The following is a 16,142-nucleotide window of genomic DNA, read 5'->3' on the forward strand; positions in this document are numbered from 1 at the left end:
CGTTCATCTTGCATTTACTTAAGGTAGCTGAATACAACAGAGTGGCTTACTAGGACAGTTAAGATTCAAGCTTCTGATGGTTGGAATATTGTAGACCAAATGGCACATGTTTGACTTTTGTTTTCCTTAAAGCAGGATTCCCAATTCAGGTTTTATGCAAAGTTTTTAAGGGGTTAGTAAGTGGCTTCTTGTCTCCACTGCACAGACAATTTTAAGTAAATGTGATATTACAGCTAAGCTAACATTTCTACTCCCTACGTAATCTCCATATCTCTTATTTTCATGAGATACTAAAGATTTCTCCTCTGCCTTCAATATCTTCAATAAGCATACACAGCTCACTGAAAGGGTGTTTCAATTCAAAAAAGTTGACCATCTGCCTTGAATAATTGTCCATAAGTATGTACATGATACATTACCCCGTCCCCTCCCCCACCACAAAACACAATTGCATTTGAAATGTGATTTGAGGTGCAAAATGCTTGCGTTCACGCTGTGTTAGACCTTTCAAGAAGAATGGGTCAATCAGCTTTTTAGTAATATACATGTGACAAATATGGGTTAAAAACTACTGTGGAATTTTTAAAATTCTTGCCAGTGGAACTTTAATAGTGGGTATGATTAGTAGTAGCATTAATTAATGGGAATCGATTCATTGAGTTGGCTGGTTAGTGATGGTGTGTCAACAACAGCACAGGTACATTTCTCATACAGGCTGAGATCATTGAAGACTGTGCCTTCTCAACCTTGTTTAAGATGTGGTGGCCCACAGGTTAAACTCTGCCAGTTGTCTTTGCTGTTTTAGTAGAGCAGCTCATGGTTCTGTGAATATGGTGATTTTTCACATTGTTACCTTATTGTATAATTTTTAAGCTCTGAATCATTTGCAGACCTAAAATATTATTTAACAGTTTATCAACTGTCCTCCTTTATGATCTATTGCAGAATTCGTACTTGTGGCACAAGCGTCATAGCATTGCAATTGGAGAAGTGTCAGAATGTAGAATTATACATCGGGAAGAGGTTTCACAAGCAACTGTGGAAGAGATATGGAAATCGATGACCCTCGCATAGTGTGTCCAGTTCTTATTTCTTTTTTGCTCTTTGGTATTTCCTTGCACATCTCCTTTCACTCCTCCACCCTACCCTACCTGACCCACAATTACTATTGATGTTGATACATTTTCTCGGATAGAATGTTCAAAATATGTTGCTATGGAAGAGAACATTCCAGGCATCAGTTTCTGTGAACCCGTAGAAATGTTAATGTTTCAAGTCCATGACCTTTTATCAAGCATTGACTGTTATCCAACCCAACCAACGTTGCAAAATCCTCTTAGTAATGATTGGACATTTGTGCTCAAATTGGGAGAGCTGACCCATTGTTTACTCAAGTAGCAGCTGACAACTGGCTTTGTCTTTTCAGTTTTTAGGTCAGATCCTGAGGTGTTGGAACAGCGTACACAGCCAGTACTGTCCGTGTTAGAAATGCAGGTTCCTTTTTAAAGGTAAACCTGAGCAGCTTCAGAGTTGATTTGAGAGCAGTTGATTCTCATTAGGCTTCATATTTAATCTTATCTGCTCCAGAAATGTACTAACATCTCTGAACAGGTTGATTAGAAAGTATCAAGAGTTGGATTCTTGGATGGGCTCTTGTAACACAGTGATAGTGTCCCTATCTCTGAGCCAGGAGGCCTGGGTTCAAGGCCCACCTGTTTCAGATGTATTCTTGAAGTATTAACCAGCCTTCTTTACAGGAGCACAACTTTATGATTTCCCTCTCCGATTCCATGTTAATTTAATCCATTCCCTCTCTTCTGACCGTCCCCTATTTTTGTAATTGTTGCACTGACCTTCGGAGGCAGTGCTTGTAAATTAATTGTTTAATTGCTGATGCAGGTGATTTGGTGTTTGTTTAGTTGGTGGCATAGTGGTACTGTTACTAGAGACGGGTACATACTGTGGGAAAAATTAGTCCAAATTGAAGCTACTCTCTGCTGCAAGTGGCTGATCTATCTTGGCATGTTTCTGATGTTTCCTCGCATCGCAAACATGGGTTTTCACGAATTGGCTTGGATGCAACAAAAGCTATGACATCACCGACATCCCAGTTTACTGAAGACTTCTGCAGAACAAGCTCTGACCTTATGAAAGCTGTTTGAGTACAGCTAGAGCCTTGTTACTACCCAATAATATGAAAAATTGCCCTGAAAATTAGAACAAAGAACAAAACAGCACAGGAACGGGCTCTTTGGCCCTCCAAGTCTACGCTGACACGTTTTGCCATTCCATATTAAAACTGAAAAATTCTGGTTTACTGCAGCTAATACAATGTGAATGACTTCAATTTTTTTTTTTCCCAGGTAGGTGGTCAAATTGTAAAATATATATGCTAAATTTATGATATAAGCCTCCTACGTTACTGTGTGTGTAATGCATGCACTTTTGCTTCTGAGGTAAAAGAATAATAGGCAAATTTATATTGCATTTCAGTTTACAGAAGATTCTTGGACTCGATTCTCTAGAAGGAGTGCTGGATTCCAAACTACTTAATCCCAAGCATATCATCTATAATGTTCACCACATTAATAAACAAGGAGTAGTAATTCTGGAGAATAAACTGGGTATGTATTCTTCAATAATCCAAATTCTTAAATGCTGAACTAAACATTCATTTATATGAGCAGAATAATTGTCAATTTTCTTGGATTCTGATTTTAAGACCAGTTACCTACTTGCATTTTTGATCATAAATGTTTTTGAATTTTTTTTCTTCCCTGTCCTGAAAATACTAACCAGTGTTTGTTGTAGGTACATGTATGTTGGCAGTCATTTAGTTCATTGCCCAAGACTTAATAAACATGTTTCTTTCTTATAAAAACCAGGAGTAATGAGCTATTCTGAAACATGGATAATCATTGCTGTGTTGGTTCTTGCAACATCTCTAAAGTGTGCACTTCCAGTCAGGACCGCTATATGGTAATGAAGACAAAAAATAGTTTTTTTTTGTCTCCCTTACTCTGGCTCACCAAGGCTCAGTGCAAAGCTGGTATTGTTTTCCAGCTGAGATGAACAAGGACTAGCCTTGAAACTCCACATACTTTGGATCTGTACAATTTTCGTCCTGCACTTCAACTTGCTTTTACTTTGACTTGAATGCAGAAATTGCAGAAAACTCCACTTAAACCAGGGCATCCTCTCAAAATGGTGATGTTTGTAAATGTTTCAAAGTATTTGGAGAGAAAAAGTGAAATCCTCTTTAACCCTTCAAGCTTTAAAGTTTCTGATATTCATCAGAAAGACTGATCAAGAGGTTTCAGTACTAAAAGTGATTAATTTCCATCTTTTACACAGAAGAGCTTCCGCACTGGGTTCTGTCAGCCATGAAGTGTTTGGCAAACTGTAAGTATTAATGTAGTAACCTACATTGTCATTTGTGACATTGTTTGAACTGACATACCCATGGATGAATTGGACACATGAGCCAGAATTTTCTACTTTTGAAGAATGAATAAATCATTGAATTTTGGTTGTTGCATTTTCACTTGGAGTGTACTCCTGATGGACGCATAGCATTTTCCATGTTTCATATAGTTTCATAAGTAATATGTATAGAGTACGGAAACAGATCCTTCATCCAACTCGTCCACACCGACCCTGTTTCCAAACTAATCAAGTCTCACTTGCTTGTGTTTGGCCCATGTCCCTCCAAATCTTTCCTATTCATATACTTATAATGTTTAAAAGACATTTAGAATACTGTATTTGCATCCAGCACTACTACTTCTGGCAGTTCATTCTACACATGAACCACTCTGTGTCTGTAAAAAAACTTGTCCTCCTTGTTCTTTTTAAATCTTTCTCCTGTCACTTTAAAAATATACTCCCCCACCCCAGGAAAAAGACCCTTGTCATTCATGTTATCTATATCCCTTGTGATTTTACAAACATCTATAACGTCACCCCTCAACCTCCTATGTTCCAATGAAAGAAGTTCCAGCCTTAACCACCCTGTCTATCTGTAACACAAATTTCAAGGACTTATATATCTGAGCCCCAAGGTTTCTCTGTTCTACAGCACCAACCAGGGGCCCCCACCATTAGTTGTATAAGTCCTGCTCTTGTTTATTTTGTCAGGAAGATGCTGGAAAACATCTAGCAGTACAATGTTTCCTACCAGAGTGCAACATGGCAATTATATCAGAGCTAACTGCTAACAGTGTTGATAATCAATTGCTTTGTAATTAGTGTATACAATTACATAGACTGTGCAGCACTTAGAAATATTGTGCATATAGTGTATTCCTTGGGTCCAGCATTATTATAGTTTAAATGACAAAGAATGCATTTCTTTTGGTTTTTTTTGTCTACCACTTTGGAATGATGAATATATTCATGCCCCTTTTTGTTTTGCAAGGGGTATCTTTGGTTACACCACTCTAAAATACAACTTTACTAAATTGTATGTAAAGTTGAAACATTTTGGCTGTAAACTATTAAAATACATGCAACACAAATTCCTGGTGTTAAGCTTGAGCAGAAGAACTGTATGTTTTTTTTTGTTTGGAGGTGTTATGTAATTGAGTCCTGAGAGAAGATTTTGATATTTAAGTTTACTTACAGCTTTTGTTATTAAGAATATAAATTATAGTAGTGGTGGAAATAGTTTTGACCCCTACTTTCTTTTGTCTACTTTTTTCCATATTTGCTTTATGTGCAGTAAATAGTGATTTTGTATGTATTGGTAATAAGATATTCACATTGAAGGCAGAACATTATACTTCTGAATTTCTGAAGCTGGAAAGGCTCCAAGTAGCAGTTAAAGCAAGTTTTCACTTGAAGTTGTTTCAATTCCTGAAATTTAAGATTTTAGGTGAGAAGTAAAAACTGTAGTTGGATTCTGTATGACCTTGCTCATGCCAAGAAGGAACATTGTACTACTTTGTATTTCTATTTAAAGTTTAGATGTAAAATATTGTAATTTTGTTTTAGCAATACTTTCTGGTCATCTGACACACTGTTCTCTGGCCCCCAGCCCCTGGTTTACAGCCTCTCCCACTCTCTAACATATCACTTTGTTGTCAAATGTTTGATTTGGGGATCTGTTCCAACCCCTGAATCTCCTTCTCATCATTTAGCTGTCTTGATCCCTAACATTGAGCAAATTGTGTTGGTTGAGTGATAAGCGGCAGGTGAAATTTCAGCTTGATTTAGGTGTCTGTTTATCTTGTTTGGGCCTTGCTGAAAATACTGGTGCTGCAGTGGCAAGAGAAGGGGATTTAAAAATATATAATACCAAGGTTTTCCATGGGTTGATAGCTCATCTTTATCTTGAGAGTAGAAGAGAAGGAGACATTCCAAAAGTTAGTGCTTCTCCCTCCAAACGAGCTTCCAGTGGACTTCAAACTGTTATCCAGAACGCATTTTTACTCCCTTTTTTCTGGGACCTCCAAGTTTTTGCTTCAGACATAATTGCTCCAAGTTCAGACTTCAGCGTAAAAATCTTGGTTGAGTATCTAGCTTGGTGTTGTTCCAACTACTATATGTAACCTATTTTTTCCCCCCATTTTTCAGGGCCAAATGGAAGTGATTTGAACCGACCCATGTACCCAGGGTTTGAAAGAGACGTGTTCAAGACTATAGCAGATTACTTCCAAAAGACAAAGCAGCCATTGCTAACATTTGAATTCTATGAGCTCTTTATAAATATTTTAGGTGGGTAAAACATGCGCTGCATAATTCTAAGCAAACATAAATTCCTAACTATATTCATTGTGAGTAACATAGTTCACATTAGTCATCCACAATATTAACTTGTTGTGCTTCTAATGATGCTAGATCAAATTTGTTGCTTAGTACCAATCCAATCTCTTTACAGAACAATTTTGTAACCATCATTTGTTATTGCCTTTTAATTTGACATGCAGGGTACTGTTTATTCTTAAATTATCTGAATATCAACATTCGAGCTTATGCCATTTCACTGGTAACTGACTGTTGATCAAATAGCTGCTTGTGCATTAGGACTCTCTGCTTGCCTATAAACAACCATTTTCCACTCTCATTTCAACCTTGTGCAGTCCACTATTACGTGGAATAGTACCAAATGCTTTTGAATATATCGTGGTCTATTATGCTTCTCTAAGAAATTCAAAAATTATTTGAACCCCGTAAGCTATGTTGACTTGTTTTGGAATAATGCCTGTCTTTCCTAAATAATTTTCCAAAATTCCTGATTCCCAGCAATGTCGATAAGACTTTTCCCTTTTTCAGAGTTGATAGCTCCAATCTTCTAAAATTTGGTCTAAATCAGGGCTCCCTAATATATATGGGTCTTGAGGTGAAATTTTGGTGTCTGCAGTAACAATGGCTGCTGAAATTTAAAACTTGAATCACATTTTTCCCCAATGCAAAAGCTGTAGTTACATTCTATCAAATCTTCCTTATGCAAAAAGAATACTATTTTGACTTGATTTCATTTGGACGAAACCATATTAGACATGAAACATAACACTTTCTCTCTCTCTCTCCACAGGTATTGTTGGCCTTCCTGACTTTTTCCAGCTCTTTGTTTTTAATTTCAGATCTCCAATACCCTCTGTATTTTGCTTTTCCTTAGAGGATTTACTTCATTTGTAGTCTAATTAATAAACGGAGGGTCTTTGACCCTTTGAAGAGCTAGAGTAGTTTGTAGGAAGTATGTAAAGAAACGCTCAGTACAATACAATTGTTCAGTACAGTTGCTGAATTTAAATTGGCTGTTGTGTTCACAAATGAGCTGTACCCCAGAGACCATGAACACATTTTGTAAAACTGTGTTCACTGAAAGATGTCTATTGTTTTCTTGCATGGATCTTTATCAGAGATATCGACCCCATCTTCCTTTTGTATGAATGCCATTAATTTTCTTTTTGCATAAGGTCTATAGAAATTGGGAAGATAATAACTGCTTTTTTGACCTTTTTATAGGTAGTACCAAGTCAATATTACAAGGAAGACTTAAATTATAATTGGTGAACATTATTTGGCAACCCTCTCCAAATATATAGTTTCTGCTTGTCAGATGCTAGTGAATAGTGGGGAGGCCTTCTGGTGTAATGGTTGTGTCCATAACTTTGTACCTGGAGTTTCTGACTGAAGCTCCACATCATGTTGGCCATAGAATGTGCAGTCAAATGTGTCCCTACAGCTTGATTGTCAGTCTGTAATTCCTTCCAGTATGCCTGATGGTAGACTGTAACAATGGGAGAAGTTCCTGGACAACAATCCTGAAGGTGGCACTATGAAATAATTGCAGTACCTTGTCCATACGTATGGACCAATCCAATTAAAGTCCATGACCCAATCCTCGAATGAGGATTGGGGAAAGGCTGGACCAACAAAAAATGAAGAGGGATGGTAGGTTTATAGATTCACCAGAGAGAAATACGGTAATATTGACATTGACTAATTCAATAGTGGCTAATGCTGTTAAACTAGCTTATCTTTGTATAATTAGTGATAGCACACTCTAACTGAAGGCTCAGAAACTATATTGGCAACTGTCACATCAGTGACCTCAGCACTAAGTACCTGGACTGGCACTTCAGTATAGTACTGATAGAGTATTGCATGGTTGGACGTTCAGGTCTTTCATCAATATTTGGATCAAGAGCTGAATGGCCTTTGTAGAACCCAAAGTGAGCTGGTTATTATTTTGTAAGTGGCTTTTCATCGCACTGTTGACACATCCTTGCATTTGTCTTCCATATTGTCTTTAATGGCATGTGTCTTCTAGATGGACTTGGCATTTAAGGCTTGCACCAGTGTAGTAGAGTTCTCCATGATTGTTGACAGAGGATCTGGAAAGATCCTGACGACATTGTGTGCTTTGAAGAGCCTCCCAGCATGTTGGTGTTCATCTTTCCCAGTCTCATTTTGCAATATGGCACCACCCTGTTTTCTTTGACTGATTCAAGTGTATCTGGAATAGTGTTGAAGTACTGACATCTTTTTGTTTGCTAGCTGCTGCAATGAGCTCATGATGCCACCAATGGTCATCAGGGTTGGTGGTTATAGATGGGGTGCTCTTTGGAAGATCGGTGTAGACTTGATGAGCCGAATGGCCTGCTTTGACTCTGTAGGGATTCTATGAAATATCTCTAATCTAGCAAAAAAAAATTAGTCAATGCATGTTTTATCAATAAGATACAAGACTTCTGAGATAGTTGAGTAAATCAAATTTCCAATGTGAACTTAAAGTGGGTCCGGTCTGTGATCTTAAATAAAGATGCTAAATGAAATAAAGCCAAAGATCTAAAACTGAGTGCAATATTTTTCAACATAAAACATGGTGGCAAAACATTTTTTTACAGAAGCAGCAAATTAGGTTTACTCTTTAAACAAGCCACTGGAAGTCCAAAGTGTTTGGGCAGTATGCCAGCATTTTAAACTGGACTGAGTGAGGTCTGATAATCGATCCGTACTCAATAGCTTATCAAAATGTACAGTGTTTAGCGGTAAGCCAAGTAGACACTCCTTATGCAAAAAGGTTCTCCTGTTCTGCTTTTAAGAACCATCTACTGGATTTTGTTAAATTCAACTTGATTTTGATGCAGTTAATGCTGTTTTCCTGGAAATGACTTTCATAATTGGCTTCATTTTTTTTCTTTGCATATAAGTTATTCAGAATTATGACTTGTTCAATGTATTTGTTTTAAGTAAAGAATTGGATTTTAAAAATGTGTTATGCAAGCTTGGAATGATGTTCACAAGTTTGTGGTAAAGTCATTGAATCACGTTCTGAAGCGGTCAGTGCATTCTGTTTAAAGTTTCTGTGTCATTATTTTTGTTCAGACTTAATTTACTTGTCTGGAACAGTATATGGCTCCAATGGCTATTGGTTTAATTCTGCTCTGTTACGAAAGCTAGGTCTTTTGCAACAAACGCAAGATGGTATTGAAGCTCTTCAAGTTTGTTGCCTCCTTGTGCCCCCGGAAAACCGAAGAAAGCTGCAACTCCTAATGAGAATGATCGCTCGTATTGCTCAAAATGTAGAAATGCCACCCCTTCATGATGCTGTTGCAAACAGAATGCTGGTGAGTTTGACAGTTGACCCAGTTCATGAAACTACTATGTAACTCCTTAGATGATGAGGCATATTCCAATGTGAGGGTGTTTTCCTACTCAAATTCAAGGAGAATCCTGGTAACGGTTTCTGTATCCTCCCCAAAGCATCCACATCCTTCTGGTGTACTGTGGTGAGCAAAACTGTATGCGATATTCCAAATGTGGTCAAAATAAAGTTCTATACAAAACCACATGACTCACCAACTTTTATATTCTGTACGCTGACTGTTGAAGGCAAGCATGCCATATGCCCTCTTGACAATTTTATCCACTTGTGTTGCTACTTTCAGGGAACTATGGACCTATAAGCCTAGATACCTATGTTAGTGCCAAAGCAAATGAACTCATTTATGCACTTCTCACAGATGTTCTCCTACAGACCTTTTGGAATCGTTCAAGTTTCAACTTAAAAAATTTAGTTTTCAATCTCTAACCCAAACTACTAAACCTTATTTTCTGTTGTATTAAAGATGATTCAAACCTTCTCTCGCTGTATCCTGTGTTCAGAGGATGAAGTGGACCTAGATGAGTTGCTGGCTACTAGACTTGTCAGCTTCATGATGGACCATTACCAAGATATTCTGAGAGCTCCTGACCATCTACAAAGTGCAGTGGAGGAACATTTGGCCCACCTCAGAAGAGTTCAGGTACTTTAAAGAGTATTTGATTCAAGGCGAAATGTGAAGTAATTTTTTAAAGTTCACAAGGAATAATGCTGTTTAGAAAATAAATATGCAAACTGCCCTCCTGCAATAATTTTAAAATGTTAGAAACTTACTCTTACAGCTTGGATGATTAAAAGTTTATCAACAAGGTCCTCAAAATTAATTGTTTTTTTTCCCAGATAAAGTATGCAGGTGCTGACGCCGATGCTACAGTAGCTTCCTACACCACCTCTTGTCAGATTACTACTGAAGATTGTAAAGAACAGAGAAGTTCTCAAGCTGCAGTTGTAACCCTGCTAGAAGAAATAATAATGAATAAAACTATTTCTGTTAAAGAGAAGAAGAAGAAGTTAAAGCAGGTTAAGCATTTAAGAACTTAATTTTCATTGGTATTGCTCATTACTAAATTTTTCATGTGTTTTTCTTAAAGTGTAGCTTTCCTTCATTCTGTACCCTCCAATTAAGGTAGGACTGACCCTAGTTTGTTTCTAGAAAAATTGTCCATACAAATATGATGACACTCGCAATATGCTCTGTTCTGTGTATGGTTTTCATTGTTGTCATTTAAAGCCCTACAGCTGGCAGTGTTTCACCTGTCATAATAAAAGATTACATCATCTAGTCCCTGCAATACATCTTTCTTTAAACGTTTTCTCTAGCCCAAGGATGCTGTATCCAATTAGTATGTCTGCTGTCGCACCAGAGCAATCTCAACTGTGACTAGAGATCAAATCTGCAATGTTCTCTGTCCATACTGCTACTTGTGTCATGTAGGGAATTTACCTGTTTAATTTAAGAATAATTTTCTTTGGAATCTGCTGAATGTCTAATACATTCTAAAATGTATAGCCACATTTAGAAGTCCAAACTTCGGTTTAATAAAATATCTGCACTTATTACTGCATAGGAAAGCGGTCTGTACTCCAAGTCCAGACAGTGAAGTGATATCTCCAGCTATGTGCAGGAGTATTGCTGGGGTGGTAATCACCTAAGCCTACATGACCAACCTTTATAAATTTCATAGCCTCCTTGGCACAGTTGCAGTTATTATAGCATTTATTTGAAACAAAACATGAAGAATCCATGTTTCCAGAAACTGGTCTACTCTTAAGTGCCAGACAACTGGTTCATGTATTTAACACAGAAAATTGACTTGGTTGTCAACTTTCATAATCAGCTGTATCACCTTGGGGCTATTTAATACCTAACGAGAGCTTGTTCACTTCATTGTTTCCTGTGAAAGATTCACAATCAGTCAAATTTGATTTTGAATGTTTGTTAGTTGCGTAGTGTTAATACACACACACTGTATTAGCAGTTCCCCCATAAGTGGTCATACGAGCACTAAAATCTAAAAAGCATGAGTGCAATATCACCATTATCCTGTCGACAACAACAGGGGTGTAAATCATACCCAATGAAACTGCAATTTTAACAAGTAGGGTATGACTTTTAAAGGCAGTTGCTTGACTCTGCAATCTAATCAATATAAAAACAAAACCCGAGATAGATATTTTATTCCCTTTTCAATGCTCAGAATAGGAAATTGAATTTCACAACACCCAAGAACTTATTTGCTTTGTTATTCATTGGAATCCCAGTAAATTGTTTGTTCAGTGAACTTTATTTTGTGGGTTGTTATGGCAATTATTTTCTTGTTTCTAGTGAAGGAGGGCTACAAATTGCTGTGGTGTTTTGTTTTAATTTATAAAACAATGCAGTATTTGCTTTACATAATTTAGTTTTTATTTCTCTTCAGTTTCAGAAATCCTATCCTGATATTTACAAAACTCGGTTTCCAACAGCAGAGTGTGAGGCAATGGTCTTTCCTGAAAAATCAAGGCTTAAACCACAGTTCATGTTTTTCACAATGAAGAAATCATTCCAGCCATTTAATAGAACCCGGAGTTTCCGGATGTAATACATTCATAGCTGTGGCAAGCTGCTGCTAATGTGAGATTTTCTTTGGTTATTGACCTCCGTTCTCAGTTATGTGGTAATGGCATTTGAAGATCCTTGGTGCTACAAGTGCTGATTATATTGCATATTATGCAAAAACTTTCAATCGCGTTTTCTGAACCCTGTTACTTATTGAATATGAATAGCTGAAATTTAAGAGAAACCATTCACTTTTTAAGTTTATTGAATACCATATATTGCAAGTTCAATTTGATCTAATAACCATTTAAGTGTTAAAGGAAAATTGTTTGACACAGAAGAAATATAATTTTGAGTATTATGCACCTAGTTATTGATATAAGTAATTAACTGTAAACAAATAATGTTGGCATATTTAAGGGTGTATTCTTGGTGTTAATTTTTGTGGTGACCTAATCCCAGTTGCAAAATGACAGACAATAGATGTCTCTTTTCAAGAGAGTATTCTTCATTCCATGATAAGCTAGGAATATCAAGAACCTGAGAGGGTGGTTAGTATTACCCTTTATTTAGGAATAGAAAAAATGATTTTTCCTCTTCTTGCCACAAGCTGGAAATCGCAATCAACATTGCTTCCAGTTTCTGTCCTTCCCTCACCTGCACATGGTCTGTCTCTATGGTTTTTAACTTTAATTATCTCACTTTGCTAGATTATCAGCCAATATTCATTAGAAGCTCATTGACTAAATTTCCTCCTCCTTCCTCCTACATTTTCCTCTTGCTTCCTTTAATGACCCTATTCTCGTTGTTTCTCAGTTAACACACTCAGAACGGGTACAAAGTCAATATTCCTATACCAGCGCTTCTGTCATATCTTCTGTTTTATCAACTGACAATTCTAGCCCCTACTACTTCCAACCCTGTCTTTTCAATTTCTTACACTTGTGCTCACCGCCTTTCCTTTCCTTCTCGCATCGTAAGTTCCCTTGTCCTCACCTTTCACCCATCACATTTCACATTCTGTAGATCCTCTGCCATTTCTACTATCTCCTGCATGATGTCAACAGCGGACACCTCTTCCCCAGCCCTCCTTTTGTTATATTAAGACCACTCTCTCTGATACTCTGGTTCACACCCAACAACCCCTCGTTTCTCCATGCAAATGTATAAGATGCAGTACATTATATTTGCCACTTCAATTCTCAGGGCCCCAAATGTTGCTGCTAAAATAGCAATTTTCTTGTTCTTTACAGTTATTGTATTTGCTGGTCATGAAAGTCTCTCCTATGTAGAGGATACTGAATGCAGATTAGGTGACACTTTGCCAGACACCTTCATTCAGTCCAAAAAGCTGAGTTTCCAATGGTCTTCTCATTTTAATTCTCCACCCCAATCCCACTCTGATTTTCCTGCATCTGGCCACCTACATTGTTCTAAAGATACTCATCATTTCAGGCAATAGCATCTTATCTCTTGCACTCTGCAGCCTTCCAAGCTCATTTACAATTTGTTGAAGCCTGTTAATCTCTGCACTCATTTATTTTGGCGATGATAGCTGTGGGAATGATTCTGTTATTCCTGTTGCCATCCAGACCCATCTTTTATTTCTTGTTTCGTTATTATCTGGTGCTGCAGTATCATCTCTTGTTGTTTAACCCCTCCTGCCCTATGTTTTTCAGAATTTCCCTGATGTCTATTCTCCTCTTTCTCGGTCTCTCTTTGCTTAAAACCTTTCCATTTCATCAACCAGCAACCTTAACTCTGCTTCTCTCTCCATAAATGCTACCTGACCTGATATATTTCTAGCATATTTGGATTTCCAGCACTTGCAATTTGCTTGATATTAGTTCAGATGTGCCTCCTACTGTACACCTAGAAGTTTTATTTGAAAAGGACAGCTCAGAATGTGCAATAAATATTATGCTTTTAGAACTACTTTTAAAGCTGTTTTAATTCCAATTCATCTTTCAAATATTTGCTAAACATGATGGATAAACATTTACAGCAGGTAGCCTAAAAACACTAACTGTTATTAGGGCAGCTCTTAATGTTAATGTGAAAATTTGTTAAACATGAGACTCAATTAATTCTTGCTGAAGAGACCTTGTCTCAGATGCATTACATTTTATGAGCTACTCATAGTAATAACAAAAATATATTTACTGTGCTTCTGAAATATAGTCACTTTGAATTCATCCTATGCCTCACTGGTAATAAAATTTGCTAAAAATCTGTTTACTGTCCTATAAAACACAAGCAAAATACTGTGGGTGGTGGAAATTAATTACAAATACAGTGCTCCAACAGCTAATAGGTCAGGGAACATCTTTTGAGAGAAACAAATAATATTTCCAGCTGGATCAGTGAAGTGGACTGTTTGGGCCAAATGGCCTGTTTCTGTGGTGTAGATCTAATCTATTGAGGCCAATTCTTTACAGCTAGCTCAAAAGTAGCACCTAATTTTCCAGCGTTTACTCTCTCCTTTTGAAATGCTATCAGCTTCTGATAGTGTGTCTCATGTTGAGAATTTATTGTTTGGAGAAGCTATAGTATGAAAACACCTATAAATAACGCACTACTGTTACTGTGCCACTAGGCCATTGTCTTATTGTTTTGACTGTTTATCTTTTTTAGATGGACACACAGAAAACAATGGAGATTATGACCATTGGCCTAATAACGGCAGCATTGGCTGGGTTTTGCAATTAGAAAACTTGATGGGTGTAACAACCTCACTATTATTTACATGAAAATTAGACAGTCTGTTGAGCAAGCATATTCAGTCAAGTGCAGGACTTTGGAGATTGCAGTTTGTGATGCAATATTTCTGAAAGTTTCCTAAAATGACATTTTGCTGTTGAATAGTGTGCCATTGCTGTACTACTCTCATTGAGAACTAAACCTACTAGGAAAATGTGGTTCTTGTCTTCAATTGCATATATCCTTTTAACAATCTCTCTGGTGTTGAAATTAGTCTTTAAAGGTGTAAAATTCCTTCAAATTTTAATTATTAGCAGTTAATTATTTTAACCTTTGTCTTTTCTGTCTCCATCCAGTTGTCCTTTCTCCTCCTCACTACTATATGTGCCTGATTTTGTATTGAATTCCGTATTCAAATCACAATTTCTGGTTCAGTCTCTTAAATCTAATTGATGGAAGAGATGCACAGATTTAGAAATCTCCATTCTTTTCACAGCTCCCTGATGCTCCACAGAAGATGCTGTGCTTTTTGGCTCTAATTTACATTAAGGTCCAGTACGAAATCCAATATAAAGCATTAGCAAGTGAACATTTGTGATAGTGAATTCTGGTCCAATTTGTCCCCTCCTTGTATATAATAAATATATTGCCGACCATAATGTACTGAAGAGACCATGAAAGAGCATAGGACTTGGGAGCAGAAGGCCATTTGGCCTTTCAAATCTGCTTCACCATTCAATAAGATCATGGTTGATTTTGTTTCAGCTCCACTTTCTTGTCTGAACCTCATAATCCTTCGCTCACTAGTTGGGCAACCCACACACACAAATCAGCAAGGTTTCAATATATTTAAAATCTGGGTAAACACACTTTTTAGTTAACTAGTATTTGGCAATTACAGACTTTTAGGTTTTGCACAGATGAAAACATTTTACTGTATGAGTTCTAACATTTCAAGTTTAATCTAATTTGTTAAATGCATTTTGCGCTTATCACCGAAGTGCTATCATCTACTGTAGTTGTCTTAATCACTGAATATGTTCCCTTTTTTGCATTGTTACAGTGTTCAAAAGCTATTAATTGTCTCAAGTAGTGTTCATTATTTGGATGTACTTATTTGGATGTTCATTCCTCATGTTTGTAAAATAATTTGCCAGTTTTTTTTTGTGCCAATATTTTTTTTTGTTCCATGTTACATCTTTTCCTTATTATTCCTTAGTCTTGAGGTGGTGTGGTGACCTATTGCCACACTCCTCTGTTGATGCTGCTGCTGGACAGCATGTGAGAGTATTCTGGTTTCAGCTGGCTTTTTTATTAAAGTATTCACTCTGATGGGAATGTGTGTGTTTTACTCACGTTGAAATTGGCAACTTAGTTGCAGTAGTGGATCTTTTTTATACTTGGTACACGAAGTAAATATCCAGTTGTAAGAAAGTAGTATAATTAATACAAAATTGTATTTCTCTGCTGTTGCTGTCGGATGGAACTACTGAGCTATTTTGTTTCTAATAAATTTTTTGTAATGAATTAACTTGGTGATTTACTGGATATTTGTCAAATCTCTACACCACCTGTGAACCAGACAGGTTATTTTGTAAATGAATTATCTATTTTTAAGTCACTGGTTCTTTAAACATGGACAAGAGTGGTGAGGGGAGAGTGACTAGTGTGGCTTAAAGGAGTCCGAGCAAACCTGAAATATGTCATTGGATGGGGAATAAGCTGTCAGTTGGTTGGATTCATACCTAGCACAAAGGAAGATTTGTTGTCATTGGAGGTCAGTCATCTCAT

General features: G+C 37.0%; 1 protein-coding gene across 1 annotated transcript in view; it reads left to right on the top strand.

Annotated features, from left to right (window-relative positions):
- The window catches only part of LOC122549456 (DEP domain-containing protein 1B-like), a 30,237-nt gene extending 14,359 nt beyond the window's left edge, over nt 1–15,878 (top strand). Inside the window, exons 4-11 of the mRNA XM_043689305.2 lie at nt 946–1,073; nt 2,494–2,624; nt 3,355–3,402; nt 5,575–5,715; nt 8,911–9,077; nt 9,579–9,755; nt 9,953–10,132; nt 11,533–15,878. Coding sequence (XP_043545240.2) covers nt 946–1,073; nt 2,494–2,624; nt 3,355–3,402; nt 5,575–5,715; nt 8,911–9,077; nt 9,579–9,755; nt 9,953–10,132; nt 11,533–11,694 — 1,134 coding nt within the window. The 3' untranslated portion in view covers nt 11,695–15,878. The remainder of the gene's footprint in view (nt 1–945; nt 1,074–2,493; nt 2,625–3,354; nt 3,403–5,574; nt 5,716–8,910; nt 9,078–9,578; nt 9,756–9,952; nt 10,133–11,532) is intronic.
- Nucleotides 15,879–16,142: the final 264 nt, after the last annotated feature.

This window comes from Chiloscyllium plagiosum, unplaced genomic scaffold (assembly GCF_037043375.1).
Source record: "Chiloscyllium plagiosum isolate Xiang-an unplaced genomic scaffold, Cpla_swu_hap1 HiC_scaffold_1, whole genome shotgun sequence".
Taxonomy (NCBI): Eukaryota; Metazoa; Chordata; class Chondrichthyes; order Orectolobiformes; family Hemiscylliidae; genus Chiloscyllium; species Chiloscyllium plagiosum.